The following is a 25,564-nucleotide window of genomic DNA, read 5'->3' as shown; positions in this document are numbered from 1 at the left end:
GTTAATAGCTATAAGTCCGTGATGGTGAACCTATTACACGTGTGTCAGAGGTGACACGCAAACTCATTTTTTTGGTTGATTTTTCTTTGTTAAATTGCATTTAAATATCCTATCTAATAAAAGAGAAACATGGTAATTAGCGTACGTCCACTACCCTTCCCATTGGCTAATCAGGGCGATATGCAAATTAACTGCCAGCCAAGATGGCGGCCGGCAGCCAGGCAGCTTGAAACTAACATGAGGCTTGCTTGTTTCAGTGATGGAGGAAACCAACGTTCCCCGCCTGCCTTGCCAGCCTCTGAGCTTGCGGTTTGAAACATAGTTAAAAATATAGAAGCTAAACTCCCAGAAACCTGCTTTCAGCGAGCCGGGATCTCAGAGCTGGAGTTGATACAGTGTTTCGATTATAGAACACAAACAAACCAGATACCTGCTTTCAGCAGCCGAGGCCTCAGAGCTGGAGTCAGAGCTAAAGCTGGCCCAGAATTTAAAAAAAAGAAAAAAAGGAGCAGTTGGGAGCTTCAGTCACCAGCCAGCCTGAAAACAGCCCTCAGCCCCTCACCCAGACTGGCCAGGCACCCCAGTGGGGACCCCCACCCTGATCCAGGACACCCTTCAGGGTAAACCAGCCAGCCCCCACCCATGCATCAGGCCTCTATCCTATATAGTAAAAGGGTAATATGCCTCCCAGCACCGGGATCAGCACCCAAACCCCCTGATCGCCTTGCGGCTCTGTGAGTGACAGGGGGCAGGGCCACAACCTCCCTATCCACCCTGTTCTGTTCATGACAGGGGAAGGCGCCCCAACCCCCTGATCAGCCCTGCTCTGTGCCTGATAGGGGGGAGCTCCCCAACCCCCTGATCGCCCTGCGGCTCTGTGTGTGACAGGGTGCGGCGCCCCAACCCCCCCCACCCCACGGGCCCTGCTCTGTGTGTGATGGGGTAGAGCCATAACCTCCCCATCGGCCCTGCCCTGAGTGTGACAGTGGCGACGCCCCAACCCCCTGATCGGCCCTGCTCTGTGGGTGACAGGGGGCGATGCCCCAACTCCCCTATCGGCCCTACTCTGTGACGGGGGGAGCTCCTCAACCCCCTGATCCGCCCTGCTCTGTGCGTGACAGGGGGTGGCACCGCAACCTGCCCATCGACCCTACCTTGAGTGTGACAGGGGGCAGTGCCCCAACCCCCAATCGGCCCTACCCTGAGCGTGACTGAGGGTGGCATAGCAACCCCCCCCCCCCCGATCCGCCCTACTCTGTGCATGACAGGGGCGGCGCCCCAACTCCCCAATCAGCCCTGCTCTGAGCCCGACCAGGGGCTGCACCTAGGGATTGGGCCTGCCCTCTGCCACCCGGGAGCAGGCCTAAGCCAGCAGGTCGTTATCTTCCGAGGGGTCCCAGACTGCGAGAGGACACAGGCTGGGCTGAGGGACCTCCCCCTTCCCCCCGAGTGCACAAATTTTTGTGCACTGGGCCTCTAGTATAAAATAAATATCAAAAATATAAATCTTTTTTTTACTATGGTTGCAAATATCAAAAAGTTTCTATATGTGACACGGCACCATAGTTTAGTTAGGGTTTTTCAAAATGCTGACATGCCAAGCTCAAAAGGTTCGCCGTCACTGCTATAAGTTGTTCTTTACTTCTTCCAAAATAAATGCTTCTTAAACAAGATGTCTCTTGATAGTAAGCCTTTGTGTTCAAAGCAACACATGTACTTTACCCATGGTTGTCTTTGGTTTCTAAGCTAATTTTGTATCGCAGGTGCAAGATTTAATTATCAAGATGAACAGCTGAAGGGGGTCAGCCTATTACCCATCTGGTCCTAATCCAGCCAGAGGCCTCTGTGCCTATGCCAATATTTCCAATTGTCAATGGCCCTGACTTTTCCTGTTGCTGGAGTTTTAATCTCATCTGCCATTCATGGACCTCCTGAAAGGTCCCCTCTCCACTCTCTCCCTCCCGGATATTTACACATGCACACTCCTTTCATCAGGATCTCAAGATTTCAAGGTGTCAGCTGATCTCTAGCCCCAGAGGCCCCAGCATCTCTCACAAACATACACTTCCATTCAAATTCTTGCTGGCATTACTTGGCCAGGGGGACTTTTCACTGCCATTCTAGGATGCTCAAGCTTGCACTTGGTGAAAAAGGAGGGAAAATATGAGCATAAAGCTTTTCCTCTGCAGAATATCAGAGTAATTCTCATGCTTTCTCTCATCTGCAACAGCCTATGAAAGGATAAATGTTTGAGAGCTCTGAGAAAGAAGGAATATTACTGGTATGCTAAGTAACAGCAAGAGCAAGAACTAGAAGTGATGCCCTGTTGAATTTGAGATTCTGCCAAATGACAGTTTGCTTTAAATTGACATGTGACAAAGTAAAAACCATAAAAGAATTGGGTCTACAGCTCTTAGAGATGCTGGAGAGGCTAGGGTGATCTATACTGTTCCACAAGGCAGGTCTATGATGTAAAAGTTATACGGAGCTTCCAGATGAACACATTTATCACAGTGAATACCTTACTGAAGGTATTTTATCAGACTCGCTGTATCTGTCAAAGATTTCTCTGGAACGCCCTTACTGCATCTGTGGTTCCTTCCACTCCATGGCTATGAGACACCAGACAAGTTAATGATGGACCAAGAGCTTTCAACTTCCTCCTACGTTGCTGAGGCCCAACAAATATCTACTGTGTAATCGACTTCTCCTACTGTTTTAGTTTGTTCATCTGAGGGGTGGTCTGCTCTTCAGTACACATCAGGGGTCCAGATTTTGGCCCCGATAACACATTTTAACTGTGCTTGAGTCTATCACCGTTTTCTTCTACTGCATATTGGAGATGATGGATATTCAATGGCCACTCTAAAGTCTCTTGAAGGCCCTCCAAGCAGCATGGACATCAAATGGTGTAGATCAGGGTCTTCCATAGAAGATCTCAGAAATAGCCCCCGGCTCGCTTCTGCTCCGATTATGTGTTGGAGTACCACTGAAGATTTTGTTTGAAAAGGAAGGTACAAATGAATGCCCTACTCTAACTCATTTTACAGACGAAGACATTAGGGTGAAATGCTCATATGTCACTAGCAAGGTGAAATAACTTGTCCTGCATCATACTACTAGATACTAGCAAAATGAGGACTAGTCCCAGGCCTCTTGCTACCCTCCATGTGCTGATTTTCAAAATGCCTCTAGTTTCAAGTGACAGCATGAATGTGGAAGTTCTCCGTAGGTCCAGAAGGACTGAACTTAAACAAGAAGTGGCTCTTGTCAGAGGAACATCCTTATTATATTGCAGCCCACTTGCAACTCACATCAACAACTGATCTGAGGCTGGATCTCAATCACTAATACTTAACCCTTTGAGTGCTGGGGAGTGCGATTGCACTCCTCCTGTCTTTTGCCAAAAGTCCCGGGAGCGCTATAGGCAATTTTTTTTTCTACTAGTATTTTATAATACAATCAGCAAACAATATATGTCAAAGATGAAAACAAATGTAGTAAAGGTTTCCTTAAGTTTTTGAATATGTAACTTCATTTACTTGCGATTCATAATTTTTTTCCTAAACTGCTGTAAAATCAGCAAAAATGCCTTGGCAATTTTAGCATAGTTCCTAGGATATTGGTTGGCGCTCAAAGGGTTAATATTTTGAAATCTTTGTATAGAAAAAAGCAGCCATTTATTCTCCACTATGTAGACCCTGGAGATGCAAGATACTAGAGGTGAATAAAGCATGCCCTGCACTGACGCATTAGACAAGACGGAGGTGTGTGCAGAGGCCAAGGGTCAGAGAAGAGGAAACACTCATTCTGCCTGTGTGGAAAGAGCAGGGCACAAAATGTAAAAAACAGAGAAACAAAAAGCCCTATAACTTTTTACTTGAAAAAGGCCTTTGAAGGATGGGTGGAAATCACATTGGTGGGGTCAGTATATGGTCTCTTAGGCCACATGAAGTCAGTCCAGTCTTTGTTTCTATCACCTAAACAGAGTACAACTTTTTCTCACACTGAAGTGCCATATCCTAGCTTATGTCTTTATCACTTCCCACTGTTGCTGAAGAGGCCCCAAGCTCGTGCCTGCCTTCAGTCTTGCACCCTCTAACCCTTCTCCACATGGCAATCTAATCACATCCGAGCTGAAGATGTTTCCACGGCTCTGAGGCAGAGGTGACTTATCAGAAAGCGAAAAAAAATCTGAGGAGCACCTGTGCAGGACCCTGCCAAGGCTCTGAATACAGTAGCCATATATTATTATGGATTTCATTAAGAGGACCCCCCCCAAAAGTACACACACTTCCAGTACCATAACATTTAGATCTGCCCTGTGATAAATAACCTCCTGAATAGTGCCTACAACATCTGCACAATAGGACCCTTTCTTTCCTAACCTCTACTCACCTTCTCCTTGTGGCTTATACACACACTCCAGGAACAATGAATTCTCATTTCCTCAGAAGTACCAGGTTCTCTCATCTGTGGCAAACTCAAATCTTCCTCCCGACTTAGAACCCTTCACTAACTCCCTGCCTGGATCTCTGGTGCACTCCCAGAGCACCTTGAGGAGTCTGAATCACACTAATGTCATTGCTAAGTGACGTGTACGTACCCCTACTTCATGAACTGAAGGCTCTACTTCATGAGCCTTGTCCGCACCGAGCACAACGCCGGGTGACCAGTAATAGGGGATCAATACTTAGTGAACGACTAAACACCAGACTGTGTATTTACTTAACCTCAATTTGCGAAAGGCCTTTGTTCCCATCCTGTGCAGCTTTCCTTCAGAAAGTATTTCATTCTACTTTAGAGAGTGACTTTCAAATTAGAACTTGAGGATTTTAGCACAAAATGTTAAGTTCTACTGCTGTTGCAAGGTTGTCCTCATAATGGTATTGCTGGAGGAGTCCATCCTGGGCAACCCCACTTCTTTTGGGTGTCTGCATTTCCAAACCAGCTCCCTGCCACTCTGGTTTTTACCCTCTTCAACTTCCTACTTCTCTGGCCTACTATGTGGACTCAGCTTCCGTCCCAACTTCTTAGTAGTCTCGCTTTTGTGCTTAGGCACTCAGTAACTTAATCTGAAGCCTTAGCTTGTCCAGATTCATGCTCAAGTTTGTTTGCTGTTGGGAGTGAAGGGTTGCCAGAGACCACTCCTACCTTCAATAAAACCAGAAATGCCCCAAATTATGGATGTCTTCTCAGAGCTTTTCCTTAGTCATAATACTAGAAGGGACAATTATGTAAGATTTTTAACACTGAGAAGTTATTTAAAAGCTTACCTCTATTAATATATGTATACATTTATATACATGTTTATATATATATGCACATTTATAAATACATACATATATATACATATACCAGTATATATGTGTGTATATATATATGCATATACACAATAAGGTTAATATCTTAGACAAACACTAGATCTCAAAATATAGTTAGTAGATAAATAAGAATTCTAAATTATTTGCTCCTTTGGGTTTCTCATACTCACCCTGTTTTTCAGGGAGACAAGCAGCACCTGTAAAAATTTTCTTAGATTTGAATCTATAGTGTAGCATTTACCTAATTAACCTGTATTAACAATTTCCATTATGACCCCCAACTTGTGTTACAGAAACAGCATGGATCATTTTATTGTTCTAAAATATGTCACTTGTAATATTTGAGTGACTATAAAATGTTAATATACTGTTTACATTAACCTATTTTCTGAAAGGTAAGGTCTTAAAATAAGTTAACTTTAAACAAGAAAAAAGTACATATAATATGGTGCTTGCATTTTAGCATGAATGCATACTGTTCTTTATTTATGAAGACTTTGATGTTTCCCCCCTACCTTTTATCCTCAGTGTCTAGTACACAGAAGGCATTCCATCAATTTCCATTGAACAGAAGATGCTACTGACCTTACAGGAGTAAGATGCAAAATTTGCCCATTATTGTCAGTGAAGGGAACAACTTGCTGTGACTCTTCATGATTTTGCCCTTCCCCAGGACAAAAAGTACTTGCAAGAAGGCTAACTAAAGTTAATGTCTTTGAGATCTTGAATACAGTAAAGCCAACGCATACTTGGATCAATGGAAAATTTTCAAAAAGAAATAATACTTAAAACCAAAGTTACAAATTGCAATCTATTTAAACTTTAATTTGTGCATCTGTGGTAATTTATGACTGCAAAACACTTTTTTCTTAGAATGACATAATTAAAGGCACATTTCATAGGAATGCATAGTGTACCATTCTAAAATATTTTAATTTCCTCACAAAGTGCTTGAGCAGTCACACATACAGTAATAGCAAAATATATTTACACTCTATAGAGTTTAAAAATTTTAAATCTGACTAAAATATATATATATATGTTTAAAACTACAGAAAAAATTAGTGCTTTCTTCAGCTTACTGGTGTGAATATACCCTGCCCTCTAATTTTTTTTAGTGATTGGCTTTAATTAAAAAAAAATTTCTGTACATTGTGTAGTTACAAAAATGCTGTCAGTTTTTAATGCTAAAAGCCTATTTTAGACATTGCTTTTTATGCATATTTGAGAACCTGAAAAGGTGAAAAGACTGTACCTCAAAAGTATTTAGTGTTTTTTTTAAAATGTTGTGTTAATACTGTTTAAATTAAAGCCAGGCAATTAAGCTAAGATCCTCTATTGTCCTCTACCAAAAGTCAACTGGCATTTAAAAATAACTTGAAACAACATATTGCTCCTCCTAGAAGATTATCCCCCAAAGGATCTTGGGTAATAATCAACTTGAAAAGAAATATGAGTTATCTCTGAACCATTTGAATTGTTCTCAGAGTACAGCAAAAACATGCCAACACCCTCTGGCAAGGCTGAAATATTTATAAATGTTTTCAGCTCAACTCTCTGCTTTCGTGTTTCTCATGATTTAAACTTGAACAGTTTTTAAGACATGAGATCACTGTGATTAAATGGTTAATTCAGAATGTTCAGTTAATAACTTGCTATTCCTGAGGTATGATGAACCTAATATGCTAAGCACAGAATCAAAGATGTTATTATTGAACTAAGGAAAAACAATGAAGTCATGGACTAGAAGGGAAAAACAAATGAACAAACAAACAAAAATATCCAAAACTCTAGGCAAGTGGAAAAGTCATGACATATAAAAAGACTTTCCTATAAGAGCATTAAAAAGCCACGAAAGGATCCTCTGAAAAGTTGTAAAGAATACTTGATCAAATTATTTTTGAGACTTTTGAGGTACAGCTTTAGTGTTATAATTTTTATAAAATATACACTGTTTTATCAAAAATATTTATACATTCTGTTACAATATATTGCTTTTGCCCTTAGTAACTGCCAATATAAAATCTGGATCCAGTGGCCTAAAATGTACAAATGCACTTAACAAATGCGGGAGTTTGAGGTGTCTGCTTGGCCACTGTACAAAAGTGATGAAGTAGTGAAATTAAATAATAAACCAACATAGAATACATTACAACTTGCACATATACATGTTCACAGCATGTATACAATGATAACCCCTATGTTTTAACAAAGATATAGTTCCCTTCTACAGTAGACACAAGAACAAGATGAACTAGGTTGATAAATGTACAATGAATATCAAAAGAAGCACTAATGAGTTCACTGATTTTGGAGGAAGGTATGACTGAACATGCTGAGTGTTTAGACTTTGGGAATGCATACAGGTTAACACAGTATCTTGGTTCAGGCTAATCAGAAGTTCTCATTCTTAAAATTTTAAGTAAATGCTGATGTTTAATTGTTCCTGTTCATTTCATGGTTTAATAAACAAGTGTTTGGCAAGTAGCTCTGTTGAAAAGCTGTGAGGTTCTGTTACATAGTTGGTAAAGATAAGGCAATAAAAGTTTTCTCCTAATAAATATAAAAAATTTATAAAACAAGACATCAATTCATTTCATTAAAAAAGGCCTAAAAATGTGCACAAACTACCACTACTTTTTTTTTTTTATATTTCAGTTATTTCTTTAAAAAAATAAGAGTATTTGCCTTATTCAAACAGAATCATGTCTGACTAGTAACAGCATCCCAAACCCTTTTTTCATTTAAAAAATTCAGCTAAGTGAAGTTAATTGATTCATTTTCCTTCCACTTAAGGCAGGCATACAGCCAAACTAGGGACTATAGAAGAGCATATTTGTTTTTTTTTTAAAAAGACTATTGATCCAAAAGTATTCATCTGTGACAGATTTTCACGCCTGATATTCATTCAGCTTAAACTTCATGAAACTGTTTCCAGTGCTCAGATTTACATTGAGAATTCATCAAGAAGCTACTTTTCAGAAGATATCAGAAGTACTTTAAAACAAATCTTCATGTGTTTTAAAAAAACAGACTCAGAAGCTACTGGTGGCACAGAGAGCAAATGAAGAGTTGCTATTTTTAAGAGGTCATCTTGTAGTCAGTCTGCTTGGTTTCACAGTGGGTAGGAACTTAACACCAATCAGCAATGTAGTCAAAATCTCTGAACATTTCTTGCTCCTCTTCTGAAAGTATCCTTGGTTCTCGAGGTGGAGTCAGAATAGGTGCTTCTGAGGTAAATTCATCATCAAAGTTACTAACATCTTCCCGTCCTCGAATGGTAGGTACAAATGGCGGCCTTACTTTTTTGTCCATCAGAGCACTCCAATCAATTAGCTGAATTACAAAATATAAAAGGTCCAGTTTAGTTTCCCACTCCTAATGGCTATAGTTTCAGAAAAAATTCTAAACTTTCATACTTACTCGGAAAAATGGGTGTTTTTTTACATCCTCTGCATCTTTCTCACCAGCTCCAAGGCGCCTCTCAGGATTTCTTCTTAATAGCTAACACAACATAAAGTTAAAAAGTAAGATAAAACCAGCAACTTCACTGATAAAGATTCTCATAACCTACAAAGATTTAGATTTCTTTTTGTATGTGTTTGTCTAAACCATGCAACTATGAACTGGAAAACAAATTCTAGAGTTCTACAGGGAAATGTCCTTCAATATAAAAAATTTAAATAGTTTATAAACCATTAATTCTTACCCTTCTCATTATGGAAATGGCTTCTGTAGATAAGAACCTTGGATACCTTACTTCATCATTCACAATACTGTCAAAAACCTCCTCTTCATCATCACCAGGAAAGGGAGACTAAAAGAAATATCTTTGAGTAAGTCAAAATAATTTCCAATAAAGTGAAAACTTATCACCTATCCAAAGCACAATCAAGAACCAGGCAGTGAAAAACAAAACAAAACAAAACAAAACAAAACAAAACACCACATAAATAAAACACCACCACCAAAACGCCCAACAAACAAGGACAAAAGAAGCTACAACAGATATATATCTATTGCCCAGAGGATACATTATATATACTTTCTGAAATATTTCTTAAATTTATTTCACAGACCTGAACAAATTTGGTCAAATCATCCTATATAATAAAAGGCTAATATGCAAATTGACCAAACGGTGGAACGGCCAGTCGCTATGAAGTGCACTGACCACCAGGGGGCAGACACTCAGCACAGGACTTGACCCCTGGTAATCAGTGCACTCCCACAGGGGGAGCACCGTGCAGCCAGAAGCCCTGAGTCGAGCTCATGGCTAGCAAGCGCAGCAGTGGTAACCTCTCCCGCCTCCGTGGCAGCGCTAAGGATGTCTGACTCCCGGCTTAGGCCTGTGCAGGGAGCGGGCCTAAGCTGGCAGCTGGACATCCCCCGAGGGCTCCCGGACTGCAAAAGGATGCAGGCCAAGCTGAGGTATCCCCCATCCCCCTCCTAGTGCACAAATTTCATGCACCAGGCCTCTGGTATAATTTTTAATTTCATCCCATTTTATTTCATTCATTTATATAGCCAGACAGTAAATCTTTTAAGTACTTACTACATAGTGGGAAACATGTAGATAATAAACAATCTTTAAGAAGCTCAATATTGTGGAAAGACAGAGGAAAATGGGTAAGGTAAATATGGTAGTAAGTGTTACTATGGAGGGAAGCACAGTTTGTGAAAATGGATCAGATATTGATATGCTTTGAATTTCACAGTCAGTAATAAATAGTTACAAAACACAATTAGAAAATTTGCAGATGTCACATAATGATTGCACTAAGCAGCAGTTGCCAACAAAATTAAGAGAAAAAACTACCTATTCCCAGGCCTATTTTATGCTCTATACACAACAGATCTTGGGGCATTTCAGTAAGCAGCAGAGTATTACAATTATTACTCAGAATGACAATAATGACTCTTTGATATACAAAGAAATAAACTCTCAACCATGCTGAAAATGTAGTTATACAATATGGCTTATCACCTCAGAATTTCAGATGGTTTAGAATTGATTGCTTGCTTCCTAAAAGATATTAAAGACTAAGAACCAAGCAGCAATTCCAAGTATCAATGGAGTAAGAGGGATCTTTCACCTGAGGAATCTGTGAAAATGAATTCAAAACCCAACTTCCTAAAGCTGAGCTGCCCGTCCTACTGTGCATATCTAAGGTAATTTCAAACTTTTCAGTTATCAAAACTTTAGTTTATTCATTCACTCATTCAAAATACATAAATCAAATACCTAGTATATGGGACAATATAATTTGTTTCAGGAATGGAGGTAAGTCAGGGAAAAATTCTATTTCACAAGGATTTGCAATCAGAACTTCAAGTGGTAATACAACGCACTTTTGTTGACTTGATCAGTCAACTTTGTGTTTAAAATGTCATTCTATAAGTAAAAGTTTATCTTCATATTTGTTAAGATGTTAAAGTTCTTTGTTTCTTCAAATAGATTATAAGCTAACCACAAAACACAACAAATGTGTTTTAAACACATGTAAAAATGCAATTGTCTGTTCAGATATCAAGCATCTAACTCCAGTATGTAAGGTTACTTCTGTGATACCCCATTTGGCAGAGGGAAAGGAAACGTGGTACATCCATTAGTTTATTTCTGTAGTCTTTCCAGTCCTCAAAACTTGTACAAATACAAAGAAAATTTCAAAACAAGTATCACATGATCTCCCTCATATGTGGAATCTAATGAACAAAATAGATCCAGAGACATAGAAGCATGAAACAGGCTGCTGGATCTCAGAGGGAAGAAGGGGTGGATGGGAAGAGATCAACCAAAGAACTTGCATGTATAATCCATGAACACAGACAATAGGGTGGTGAAGGCCTGGCGGGGTTGGGGGGGGGGGGAGGCAGAGGCAGGCTAGAAGGGGTCAATAGCGGGGAAAAAGGGGACATCTGTAACACTTTCAAAAATAAAGATTTAAAAAAATTTTCAAATACAAATTTGAATATGCAGGATATGTTCAGGGAGTTTTCAATTATTTGTAAATGATACAGAAATTAGATATAAACTTTAGCCAAACCTCACTCTTATAATAGTTTTAAAAATGTGATTGCTAAAATTTCACCAATGCTATAAAATTATAAAGCATACTGATGAGTTTTAAGTTTAGCTCTTTTCCCAACTATCCTCTTATGGAGGTGTTAAAAATAAATGGAATTTCAAAAAGCAATTCGGAAGGAATAGATAGCTCTATTGTCTTAATTAATTAGAAGCTCTTTTAAAAAAAATATGGAACAGTAGCTTCCTCACTTGTTCACTGCCAATCCTCCAGTCACTTTAGAAATGGAGGAAGTATAATCAACTGGCTCTTAATTCTCTATTATTTTGTAATAAACTTATATTTTTTGCATGTCATCTCTAATATGGAGGGGTAAATTTTAAGCAAGCATATAATTTTTAGTAACTTAATTAAATTTCATATGTATCTGAATGATACACTTAAAAAAAACACAAAGCAACAAATATGTTACTTTCAAAAGGGATTTCAAGTATACCAGAGTTTACAGAAACAACTATGATGAATACATACTCTGGCTCTCTTAGAAAGTAAAGATCACCCAGGATTAGGGATAAAATACATCTTTCAATCCTAAAACAGCATACAGCACCTTTTCTAAATAGAGGTAAAAAATTTAGTTCTGAACCATCAGTCTTAAGGACAGAAACAAGATTGAGTGGCTTCAATACCCTATCCTGCAGGTAGCAAAATATAATGGTTTTCAGACAACCAGGTTTAAAATCCAAGCCCTACCCCATGACAGTTGTGAGACTTTGAGCAAGTTACTCAAGTTCTGTTTCCATTTATGTATCTGAAATGAATGTAGATTAATATTGAGCTTATTAAAGGTTGCTGAAAAATTAAATACGCTAAAATTTATAAAGCACACAGAATAGTGCCTAGCACATGATAAACCTTTTAATTAGCTATTTCTTTCCCTCCTTTTCCAAGTATTCACTCCAATGTTGTTTGGATGAACTGAAATCATTTATTTGTTTGTTTGGGTACATGACAATCACCGAGAAAAATTTTCGAAATTTCTGACATTCAATAATTTGGTCATTCCTTCATTCATTTATTCATGCCAAGAAAAGTTGTTGGCACCAGAGAAACTGTAGAACAATGAACCAATCCAATAAGATAATTTTTCTTGCATCTTGAGATCATCAAGATTCTCTAAGTAGTTTTCAATTACTTATCTAAATATGGACTCTTTCCCAAGTCCACCCTAATTTATCATATCCAACAATTTATAACAAAACAGATTAGCCTTTACTACTACTTTATTTATTAGATATAATTCACTTTCCTCAGTGGTAAAATTTCTGTGAACAAGTAAGTTATCCCCAGAAATGTATCAAGTTAATCTGAAGAAAATAGTTAGAAAGTTAATCTTTTCAATTCTGCTCTCCTGTTTTTGAAAGTAACATTTGTTTTTGACTAAGGTATAGCTGACTTTTCTTTATAGGTATACATGACATCTGTTTATTAGTTTTCCTGTTATTCTATTCCCTATGAAATATTCAGTTATATTATATCTTAGAATCATAACATAGCAATACCAAAATATAAGAAACTATTTTCAAAATATTGGTAATGCATTCCACAGATGACATAAAAATCTAAAAAAGACAGTGAAGGTAATACAGAATCATAGGCAATTATTAGTACACTATAAATATTTATGAAACTTAAGTTCCATTTATGCATGAGACATATTAAGTAGTTTTATAAATGACATGTTTTGTTCTTTCAATCATCTTTCCTCTTTTCTTTCTCACTACTTTATACTGCTTACCTCTCCAACAAGCATTTCATATATAAGTACACCAAGGCCCCACCAATCTACAGCCCTTGTATAAGATGTTTCTGTTAATACTTCTGGGGCAAGAAATTCAGGAGTGCCACAAAAGGTGCTTGTTCTATCTCCATATCCCATTCCTGAAAAAGGTAAAATTTAAATATTAGTACATGGTGACCAAACTCAAGATATACCAAAGACTTTTAAAGAAAATGTTAAAAGTTGGTATTGAGAAAACTATGCTAAATAGCAACCTTATTATTTAATTAATGGGTAAAAATGACTTTCATACTTTATTAACTTATTTTCTCTTTTTGTCATTACAAGTCACAAGTGACTGAATTTCAAGTTTTATCATTTTTTCAATTCAATCTTTTTTAGTAAGTTTATTTGCTTCATTATAAAAATAACATTAAATATAATTTGGAAAATACCACAAAGCAAACACCTGGAAATCAAGAGTTCACCAAAGATGTTACATAATATAGAGATATGGTATTAATATTTTTAGTTAACTAGTTTTCAAACATATGTTCCTCATAATTTACTTAATCAAATATACATTCTACATATTGAAGATGTCTCAATGTATTCTGAAGTATTAAAAGCTCATAATTGTTTTCTTATGAAAGAACTTAAATGAAAAGACCTTAATTCTAAATATGAAAAGGTTTGCATTTACTAAGTTTTATTTGAGATTAACTTAATTATTCCCGTTAAGACCAAGACTTAAAGGGTGAGAAATTTTTTTGCAAAATTTCTTTAACATTGGTCATATTACTTTTTCTTCAAAAATATTATTTGTAAGAAGAGTTGATATAATATCTATATACGTAAGTTCTACACAATCCTTTTAAATGCCTTGGCCAAGATTAGGAAAAAGTTAACAAAGATGGAATGGAAACAGAACTAATTTCTTTATTTTTATTCTGTGCCCTGGTCACACAACTAAAACATGTTATACTTTTTGCATAAAACTACTCTAACTTTTCCCCCTTAATTTTTAAATGGCAATATTATAAAATCTTAATATTTTAATGTAATGCATATACTGTATATCATGTCACTTATAGTAATATAGTTATATTTCATTCATTCTGACATATTTAAAGGAAATTGAAAGTAAGCCAATTACCTAAGACTTCAAATTGGTAGAACTCCATGTAAGTAGTTAACATCAGGCTCTGGAGTCATAAAGATCTGAGTTTAAAAACCAGCTTTGCCACTTGTTAGCCATGAGAGCATGGGAAAGTTGTCTTACCTCAAAGGCTGTTTTCCTCTGCTGTATTACCAACTTTCATAAGATAGTTATAATTTAACTGGATATGCAGCATATGAAGCAAAGTGCTTGGCACATAGTAAGTGCTCAAAAATAGCTAGCTATTACTATGATAATGTACTATATCTATTTTATGACAATGAGAAATATACACTTATTCTGGTTATTGAATACATACTTTCTGAATACCTATTATATTCTTGGCATCCATGCCGTGGTGGGGACATAAAAATGAGAGTAAGACACAATTCTTGTCTTTAAGGAGCTTACAGGAAATTGGAGAAAAACCAATATATACAGATGTCAACACAATTTGATGACTAAGTAGATATGGAGAGTAGAGAAGAGGACAGAGTTCAGGATAATTCCACATTTTCAAACTGGGAGACTGAGAGGACTGTGGCACCATCAACTATGAATTAGACTCTCTAAGGAAAAGAAACTATTTTTTTAATATATAGCATTTGAGATACTTATTGACTATTCAGGTAGAGCTGTCTAGTAGACAGCTAAATATATGTTAGGAAGGGAAATAATAGATTTGAGGATCATTAATATATAATTGCTAGTTAAAAATTAGCAGTGAAGAGCAATGGTCTAAGGGCAGATGCCAAAGAACAAAATTATTTAAATCAACATTGTTCAATTCAGAGAAGTCCAGTAGGAGAAAAAAATTTTATTGAACTCAGTAATTAGTAGGTCAGTGGGTAACTAATGGACATATACTCACCAAGTTCATCTGTTCTTTCTCATTCATTCATTCATTCATTCATTCATTCATTCATCTAACTACTTATTATTATTTTTAATCCTCACCCAAAGAGTGAGGACATTTTTTCCATTGATTCTGAGAGAGAGAGAGAGAGAGAGAGAGAGAGAGAGAGAGAGAGAGAGAGAGAGAGAGAGAGAGAGAGAGGAGAGAGGGAGAGGGAGGAAGAGAGAGAGAGAGTCAGACAGACAGACACTGATGTGAGAGAAACACATCGATTGGTTGCCTCACACACATGCCCCAACTGGGGGCAGAGATGGAACCTGCAACCAAGGTATGTGCCCTGGACCTGGAATCGAACCTGTGTCCCTCTAGTGTACAGGTTGATGCTCTAACCACTGCAACACCAGCCAGGGCATCATCTAACTACTTATTAACTGAACATTCACTAATACTTAAGATGTGCCAAGCACTATATTATATGCTATAGAAACAAAGCTGAATAAGAAATAAGAAGCTACCAATGTGGAGGGGCAGGCAGATAATGTTCCTTACAATACAATGTATTAAATGTAAAGATAAGAAAGAATACCTATTTACCATATATTAAGTAAGCACTGTGTCACATACTTATCTCCAATTCTCAAAATACTCCTAAACAAGGATGATTACATTTATTTTATAACTGAGGAAATACTCAACGAGGTTAAAAGTAACTCCTTCAAAGATACAGAGCAAATAAGTAGCAGAACTAGGATTCAAAACCTAAGACTATCTGGTACTTAAGTCCAAGCTCTGTACACTTCCTTATGCTACCTCTGATTCAAATTTCCTGTTTACTTATTTATTTACTCTTGAATATATAGAAAGGGTTCTTGATATATATTTTTCCTATTTAAAAGTGTTAAAAGTTTTAAGAAGCTAGAGAGAAATTATTAGGTTCATTTAATTCACTCTATAGTCCCAGCATAGTGAAAACTTTGGTGCTTAATCAATGTTTTTATAGAATAGTGATAGAATTATTAATCATACAAAGAGAATCTTTGTTTTATACTCTGACTTCTGAAAACCTAACTTTATTCATACCCACAGAATTCTTAATACGTGACAATTAGGTTATATGAATAATCCATAATGTTTTAATAAAGAATAAATTAAGTTAAAAATACATTCTACTTTCCATAGACAAACTTGAAAACTACCAAAGTACAAAGGAATAGTAATATATTAAAAAAAGAAACTTTAAAATGTCTAATTACCTTCTTTGCAAAGGCCAAAATCAGCAATTTTCACAAAGCCTTCTGTATCTAGCAATAAGTTATCCAATTTCAAATCTCTGTTCAGGATTAAAAAAAATGCAAATAATAAAATCAGTAGAAAATGTAGTAAAAAATTCATTTCATTAGCAGCCATACTTTCTCTTTGCTAAAAACAACTTTTTCAAATTGTGATTTGAGATTTAAATACTATATTAGAAACATTCATTTTTCTTTCATTTGAAAAATGTATTACTCTATATAATATAGTTTCTGAATAATTTTCATTATATAGAATAAGAACAATGTATTTAATAAAGAATGTTTTCTCTATTTAAATATATACTTAAAAACATGAAAGGAGTTTAAGCATTTGCCTATACACCATCCATAAAAAAGAAATGTCTAACAGTACAAAGAAGGTGTTAGGGGGCAGGTTTAACTTTCTAAGAGAATAATTCAAAATAAAGAGAAAGCTATCTATCCATACTAAATGATTACAAATTAAGTTAAAAACAGTTTATCCTGTGAGTAAAACAGGACCATGAGGATACCCTTACCTAGAAAATATTGTTAGAAGTTTGAGTAAACTAATGTTTATAGTCTCCTAATTCTGACTGGCTTTCCAAATGTCTACTCCAAAGCAGCGATTTTCCAGTGGTGTGCTGCAAGAATTTTTAAAGCATGCAATATTGGATTGTTTAGTCAGGGCACTAACCTCTTTTCCCTTAGATTGTCAATAAAAAAATGACAACAGTCAACACAACAATAGCCATCTGATATGAATGAATCAAAATTATTCAGATCAGCAAAAATATATTTTTTGGTGTGCCGTAGAATTTTAGTAATTAGTTTATGAGTGCCACGAGATGAAAAAGTTTGAAAATTGCTGGTCTAGAGCAATGCTATTCAAAGTGTGGTCCATAGACTAGTTGCTGGGCTATGAACTAGTTGTTCTGGTTCTGCAATTTGATAAGGAGCCTGCACCAGACATAAATAAGTTGTCACCAAAATACACTGTTTAGTTGACAGCAAGACTTAATGAAGCAGCAGGTGATACTTTGCACTCTGGTACAAGCTACTTATCTTAAAATGAAAACTTTTTGAGTAGTACTAGTTTTACAGAAGTTTTCTGAAGTTGAATGTAAAATATTCACCAGGATGCCCTAGCTGGTTTAGCTCAGTGGATAGAGCGTCGGCCTGCGGACTGAAGGGTCCTAGGTTCGATTCCGGCCAAGGGCACGTGCCTGGGTTGTGGGCTCAATCCCCAGTGGGGGGCGTGCAGGAGGCAGCCAATCAATGATTCTCTCTCATCATTGATGTTTCAATCTTTCTATCCTTCTCCCTTCCTCTCTGAAATCAATAAAAAATATAATTAAAAAAAAATATTCACCAGGATGAATATTGTTGGTGAATTGTGTTATCAGAGGCCAACTCATAATTTGACTACTGTAATTACATAATGGGCAGAGGTTCAGGAACAAAGAGGTCCATCATATAATTACTGTGTTAACCATGTCTTTCAAAACTGGAATTTAACTTTTGCGAGGTCACTTATCATATAAAAGAGAAAATTAAGAAGCCGATTAAACACAAAATATCCTTCTTAATTATCTTTAGTTCTAATACACACCAAAGTAAGCCATTAAGCATCAAAACTTCACTTACCTATAAACAATTTTGTGTTCATGTAAATACTGCAGCCCAAGAACTACACATGCAGCATAGAATCTAAGAATTAAATAAGAAATGTTTAATAAATTCCACTGCTCTTGAATCCTAGTTTATACTTTTATGCTTCAAAGCAGAATTCCATAGTTAACTAATTTCACATATATTTAGTTTTTACTATATGCCAGACATAGTAAGAAATGTGCTAAATATTGGGAGAAAAAAAGAAAAAGAAATAAAAAAAAGTAAGCCCTGCCTGCTGTGGCACAGTTGGTTGAGCATTATCCTGTGTACCAAAAGGTTGCTGGTTCGATTCCCAGTCAGAGCACATACCCAGTTTGCTGGTTTGATCCCCAGTAGGGGTGCATATGGAGGTAACCGATTAATGTTTCTCTCTCTCCCTCTCCCTTCTTCTGTCTCTAAAAAAAAAAAATAAATAAAATCAACAAAAACATTAAAGGAAAAATACAATCTCTGCAATGGAAGCCTTTAACTTTGCCTGATGGCTTCCACTGTAGTCCTTCAACCTGGTCTGTAGGAGAAATTACAATATGCCGTAAGGGCAGAAGGACAGTGTGAAGAAAACTTTCATAGGGGAAATATAGGGCATTCCCTTGAGAAGGAAAAGAAATAGAGGTGTAAGAGGCATAATATTTTTGAAAACAATAATAAGTTTACTGTGGTTGAAGTAAAAAATGGGGAAGAAGTAACGAGAGAGGAGGCTGGAAAGACAGCTTGGGATCAAGTTGTGAAGGATCTTGAGACATGGATACTGAAATTTTTCCTCTTTGTGATAGAGAATCAAACTATTTTAATCAGATTTGTTAGATATTTCTGATATTAGCATGAAGGTTGGAGTAAAAGTAGGCAGATATCCAGAGGAGAAAACAATAGATAAGACCATTAGGATAGTACAGATGGAAACTGTGAGAACCTTCATTGTAGTGCCAACAAAGAGAAAGCAAGGATAGGTTTAAGAGAAATTTTAAAACTAGCATGACAGGACTTAAGAGTCTCATTGGCTGTGAGGATGAGGAAGAGGAAAAGCTTAAGATGACTCTCAAGGTTTCCTTCTTAGTGCAATGAATAGGTAAAAAAATATAGGAGCAGCCAAAGTTGTGCTGGGAAAATGAGTTTGGCCTTAGATTTGTTGACTCTGAATTGTCTTGGGGCAGGTGAAGAGGTTTAGAAATTGGATAAATGGATTTGGATCTTAGAAAAACTTGCCCCAGCTAGAATATTAATTCTTGAGAAGAACAGGACCATGTATGTCTTTTTCATTGTTTATACTAAACTAGAAGCCTGGTGCAAGAAATTTGTGCACGGGTGGGGTCCCTAAGCCTGGCTGGCGATCAGGGTCGATCCGGTTTCCCTCCTCCTGCCCTCGCCGATCGTGGCCTGCTGGCCGGGGGAAAAGGCCACAAGAGATTTCGATCCCCAGTTTGGAATGTGCACGAGGCAGCCAATCAATGATTCTCTATCATCATTGAGGTTTCTATCTCTATTTCCCTCTCTGAAATCAATCAAATATATATTTTTAAAATGCAAGGTTTTTAGAGGAAGAAAGGTAGGGCAAGGGAGCTATTGGAAAAAAAAGGGACGGGGGCATTTGAGATCTTGCTCACATTTCAGATAGGATAACATAAGGTGGTCCTCAGGGGGTGACAGTTGAGGAGGGGCAGTGGGTGGAGCATGGCACTGTGGGCTGAGGAACGGGCTGTAATGACTGGGAATGTCTGTGACAGTGATACTGAGTATGTGTTGGGGACATCGCTGGGATCATTCATCCCCAAGAGGTTTTGATTCCGGACGGCAGGAGAAACACAGAGATCAGTGGGCCTTTCTTAGTCTAGAACAGTGGTTCTCAACCTTCCTAATGCTGCGACCCTTTAATACAGTTCCTCATGTTGTAGTGACCCCCAATTTCATTGTTACAAATTGAACATAATTAAAGCATAGTGCAGGTTGAGAACCGCTGGTCTAGAAGGTGGCCTGGGCAGCAGGAGCAGGCTGCCCTGCTTCCCTACAAAATGTAAACATGCAGTGTAACTGCACATGATGTCAGTCACATGGCCAAATCAATCCGTCAGTGCTGGTGGCTGTGTCCTGCCGCTCTCTGGCTGTGCTGTGGCACTATTGGCCAGGGAGACCGAAGCCATGCCCCTGACTGCACATAGTATACGAAGGGGCAGGCAGGACGCTGGAAGCCGGAGCTGATTCGGCATGGGCCCGGAAGCGCTGCTTCCACTGTGGAGCGGATGGGGAGCAGCTATCGGAGCGACCGGCTTTGGAGTCAGAGGGGCTGTGCTTCCTGCACCTCACCAGTGGCTGTGAGCCGCAGGACCAAGGGGCAGCGGAATGGGGGCCACGCCAAGGTTGGTGCGTGGTCCTTTGCAGCACACCAGCCAGGCCGGGTAGGGCCTGGGGAGGCTTTTCCCTCCTGGAGTTGCTCTTCCCAGGGCGGCAGCATCCAGCCGCTTTTTCTTTTTCCAATTTTTTTTATTGGAAAGCAAGCTCTAGGCTTGCAGTTCCTGGGATCCCTAGGCCATAGCGTGCGCCACCCACTCCCTCCTCCTGATTGAGCATCAGCCTGGCCTGCGCACTCTCACAATTCAGGACTCCTCAGGGGATGTCTGCCTGCCAGTTTAGGCCCGATCTCAGCCTGGCCTGTGGGGATCAGGCCTAAGCCGGCAGTCGGACATCTCCCGAGGGATGTAGCAGTTCTCCAAGGGGCAGGCAGCCAGGAAGAAGCCCGAACTGGGGCCGGGCGCCGTGTTGCTCACACTCATCCCGGCCCGCTGGGCCTGCTGCCACTGCTCAGCTTCTAACTGAGTGGCACTCCACCTGTAGGAGTGCACTGACCACCAGGGGGCAGATCCTGCATTGAGTGTCCCCCCTCTCCCCCCACCCAGTGGCAGTGCACATCATAGCAACTGGTCGTTCCACTTTAACAGTCGCTTAGGCTTTTGTATATATAGGCTAGAGGCCCAGTGCATGAATTTGTGCACAGGTGAGGTCCGGCCAGCCTGACCCCAATCAGGCCAGATCGGGGCTGGGCCTGTCAGGAGGAGGAGATGGCAGGAGGCTGGCTGGTTGGTCTGCCTGGATTAGGCCCAATCACAGCCTGGATCAGGGCTGGGCTGGCTGGGGGAAGGGGCTGTGGGCGATTGCCGGTGGGCCCCGCCTGATTGGGGTTGGGGAGCTGACTGGGGCTGGGGCCGGTCATGGGGAGGGGCTGTGGGCTGGCCAGCCCCCCCACCAAATGGGGTAGGTGGGGGGTGCCAATTGGGGGCCAGTGGCCTGGGGGAGGGGCAATGGGTGGTTGGCTGGCCGGCAGTGCCCCTGATTGAGGTAAGGGGGCCGATTTGGGGTGGGGCCAGGTGGGGGGAGGGGCTGTGGGCCAATCAGGGTGGTGGGGGCCCATTGAGGGCGTGGCCAGCTGGGGGGATGTGCTGCAGGAGGTTGGCTGGCCAGTCCTGCCCCATATTGGGGTGGGGTGTGTGATCAGGGGTGGGTGGCCATGCGGAGGTGCTGCAGAAAGTTGGCTGCCCAGCCCCACCCCCTATTGGGGTTGAGGGGGTGCGATCAGGGGCATGCTGGCTATGGGGAGGGCTTCGGGCCTATTGTGGTGGGTTGGGCTGATTGGGCGTGCGGCTGGCCGGGAGTAAGGGTGGCGGTGTTTGGCCAGCAGGCCCCGCTCTTGATCGGGGTGGGAGAGTCCAATCAGAAACCAGCCAGTGGGGGAGGGGCTGTGAGGTTGGCCGCTGTCCCCACCCCGATTGGGCCGGTTCGCTGGCCACAGTGGGCATCATAGAAATTAGTTGTTAGGTTGTTATGGCCATTACGGTAGCTGCCTATATGTGTGTGTGTGTGTGTGTGTGTGTGTGTGTGTGTGTGTGTGTGTGTGTGTGTGTGTGTGTGAAGACTAGAGGGGCCCAGTGCATGAAATTTGTGCACGAGGGAGGGGTTTGTCCCTTAGCCCAGCCTGCACCCTCTTCAATCTGGGACCCCTCGGGGGATGTCTGACTGCTGGTTTAAGCCCAATCCCACAGGTATCAGCCTAAACCAGCGGTCAGACATCCCTCTCACAATTCGGGACCTCTGGCTCCTGTTTGCCTGCTTGCCTGCCTGATTGCCCCTAACCACCTCTGCCTGCCTGCTTGATGCCCCTAACTGCTCCCCTGCCCGCCTGATCGCTCCCAATTGCCCTCCCCTGCCAGCCTGATCACTCCCAACTGCCCTCCCCTGCCGACCTGATCACCCCCTAATTGCTCCTCTGCCGGCCTCAATGGCCCCAACTGCCCTCCCCTGCTGGCCTGATTGCCCTTAACCGCCTCTGCCTTGGCCCCTGCCACTGTGGCTTTGTCTGGAAGGTCGTCTGGTCTAATTAGCACATTACCCTTTTATTAGTATAGATGCCTAACATAATGCCTGATACGTGGTAGGCATACTGAATGAGGAGGCAGGAAATAAATAAATGAGTGAGTTTAAAAATGTAGATCTGTCTTCAGTGTAGAATAGGTTATTAGGAGACACTTAGGAGAGTCAATTCTTAATTATACAAGCAAAACATGGATATTTTCTCTATCAAATACGTAGAATACCCTTGCCCCACGGCATAATATTTTACTTATCGATCTACCATCTCATCCCCAAGTGACTATCATCCATAGAGATAACTATTCTTGTCAGTTTGGTGAATGTTCTTCAAAGTTTTAGAATGCAGTTAGATGTACAGATAGATAATACAGCTATGTTTTGTGTTTACTTATTTTTGTTGTTGTTAACCCTCACCTGAGAATATTTTTTCACTGATTTCTTTAGAGAGAGTGGGAGGGAAGAGACAGAGAAACAGAAACACTGATATGAAAGAGACACATTGATTGGTTGTCTACTGCATGCGCCCGGAGGGAGCCAGGGATCAAGAATTGAACCCTTGACCCTTCAGTCTGCAGGTCGATCCTCTATCCACTGAGCTAAACCGGCCAGGGCTGTTTACTTACTTTTATAAAAATGGAAAACAATTTGAAAAAAATTTAAAATGCAAGTATTTAGAAATATTTATTTGATAAAACATTAGATCTTATATAAATGCTTGTCAAAATTTAAAATATTTAACTAAGGTCCATTAGAACAAATGTGATTCTAAGATGCTAAGGTGGTTTTTTATACATACATTTTTAGCAAACTTATTTTGGCAGCAAAATAATATAACAATTATAAAAATACTTTGATTTTTCTTTCTTTCCTTCTTTGTTAAATAGATTGCCCTAATGATACTGCACTTACCAAACATATATATATATATATTAGTGAATGCTTACTATGTGTCAGGTACTGTGTTAGATATTTTCATCAATTGGCTTAATCTTAAAATAAAGTTTTTAAGATAAAATATTTTATAGAGCAGAAAATGATGCTCTCAGAGAGCAATTTGTTTAAAGTCACACAGCTAGAAAACAGTAAAGCTAGGAACTGAACTGATTTTGATTTCATAGTCTCAATCAGTAAAAAGTCACTGGTCATTTATGCGCCAGCCACCTTTCTAGCTATTCTGTTAGTTCACAGAAAAGGTCCTTGTTTCTCTGCCTTTTACATCTTATGTAAAAAATAAATACATAAGATGACTTTAGGTAGAAATAAAGTGTTATGGAGAAATAAAATACAATAGAGACATGGGTTGGACATTAGTAATAGTGGTATTTTAGGTAGGATACTCAAAAAATGACCTAAGAAATAACATTTGAGATGAGATCTGAATAATTAGAGAAGTACTTCAGATCTAAGTAGTGCAATGTATCATTTTATTTCTGTATTTCATTGGGCTTGTTTCATTTGTATATGAATTGCAGTCTCAGCAAAAATAAAAGTTTCTAAAGGAAGAACTGGATTTTATATATAAACACACACAACATATTTTAAAGGCCTAACAAAACAGAAGAAATTTGAAGGTACAACAGTTTACTACTATCTGCTCTACATACCTCTAAAGGTTATGATATGAATCAAAGAAGTGAAAATGCTAAATAAATGTCAGTTGTCAAAATATAAACAAGTAATGACAATTTAAGAATAAACCCAATAGAGATTTACTACTGATTTGAGATATGTTTTGAAGGTAGAATTGATCAAACTTGCTAATAATTTGTATGTTGCATGTGAGGAAAAAGAGGATCAAGAATGACTCTCCATGTTTTGGCTTGTACAATCGATAGATGGCACTGACATTTACTACGATGGAGAAGACCAGAAGAGCAGTAGGTCTGGGAAGTGGTGGGTGAGGTCAGGAAAATATAGGAAAAATCAGTAGCTTAGTTTGAGAAGTTAAATGAGAAATAATATCAGCCATACAGAGGGAAAGTCAAGTAAATTTGGTGAGTCCTGGCTGGTGTGGCTCAGTTGGTTGGAGTGTCACCCCATAGACCGAAAGGTTGCAGGATTGATCCCTGGTCAGGTGTGTATAGAAGACAACTATTTGATGTTTCTCTCTCAAATCAATGTCTCTCTCTCTTTTCCTCTTCTTCCCTCCCTGTCTCTAAAATCAATGAAAAATTTATCCTTAGGTGAGGACTTAAAAAAAAACAAACCTAAATTTGGTAAACACTAGCATGTAGAGCAGTGATGGCGAACCTATGACACGTGTGTCAGAGGTGACACGCGAACTCATTTTTTTGATTGATTTTTCTTTGTTAAATGGCATTTAAATATATAAAATAAATATCAAAAATATAAGTCTTTGTTTTACTATGGTTTCAAATATCAAAAAATTTCTATACGTGACATGGCACCAGAGTTAAGTTAGGGTTTTTCAAAATGCTGACACGCCGAGCTCAAAAGGTTCATCATCACTATGTAGAGTGTAGCTATTAAGAGCACTTTCCTAGGTTCAAATCCTAGTTCCACCATTTAAGAGCTATAAACTGGGATAACAATAGGGGGAACTACATATATGTATATGTTTAATCTTGTGTATGCTATTATTTATTTTTTATGCATTTGAATAAGTAAAACTTTCATATTATATCATATTCAAGAATTACAAAAAGAATTCTAATTTAGTCTACTTTCTATGTCTTTCATTGGAAGCAATATATATACCACTTTCTTGGATACTTTCAGAGATATTGTAAACATATACAGATACTTAAAATTACCCTTTAAAACACAAATACTAGTATTTCGTACAATAAAATGACACAGACTATTCTACCCTTTCTCTTTCCACTTAACAATGTACTTTGAGTATATTTGGTATTTAAAGTCATGGTCATAATGGCATTCCGTAGGGATAAAATGTAACAGAAAACAAAAGTTTTAGCCCTGGCCACGGTGTCTAAGTTGGTTGGGCATCATCCTGTGCCTGTTTGATTCCTGGTCAGGGCACATGACTGGGTTGTGGGCTCGATCCCTGGTAGGGAGCATCTCACATCAATGTTTCTCTTTCTCTCCCATCCTCTCTCTCTAAAAACAACAACAAATCAATTTTAAAAAATTATAA

At 39.0% G+C, this 25,564-nt stretch overlaps 1 protein-coding gene across 9 annotated transcripts in view; it reads right to left on the bottom strand.

The window, feature by feature from the left end:
- Window positions 1-6,121: 6,121 nt before the first annotated feature.
- PKN2 (protein kinase N2) overlaps window positions 6,122-25,564 on the bottom strand; it is a 153,314-nt gene continuing 133,871 nt past the window's right edge. For 6 of the 9 annotated variants that reach the window (XM_036348263.1, XM_036348264.1, XM_036348260.1 and 3 more), the window contains 6 exons: window positions 18,064-18,126; window positions 16,399-16,475; window positions 13,149-13,291; window positions 9,034-9,141; window positions 8,748-8,828; window positions 8,457-8,660 (listed from right to left, as the gene is read on the bottom strand). In XM_036348263.1, the coding sequence (XP_036204156.1) occupies window positions 8,457-8,660; window positions 8,748-8,828; window positions 9,034-9,141; window positions 13,149-13,291; window positions 16,399-16,475; window positions 18,064-18,126 (676 nt within the window). Of the gene's footprint in view, window positions 8,661-8,747; window positions 8,829-9,033; window positions 9,142-13,148; window positions 13,292-16,398; window positions 16,476-18,063; window positions 18,127-24,825; window positions 25,528-25,564 lie in introns of those variants that run through there. The other 3 variants (XM_036348259.1, XR_004973911.1, XM_036348267.1) reach the window with 3 other exon arrangements.

Source organism: Myotis myotis, unplaced genomic scaffold (genome assembly GCF_014108235.1).
Source record: "Myotis myotis isolate mMyoMyo1 unplaced genomic scaffold, mMyoMyo1.p scaffold_m19_p_2, whole genome shotgun sequence".
Lineage (NCBI taxonomy): Eukaryota > Metazoa > Chordata > Mammalia > Chiroptera > Vespertilionidae > Myotis > Myotis myotis.
Note: the sequence above shows the minus strand (reverse complement) of the source record. Positions and strands in the feature narration are given on the sequence as shown.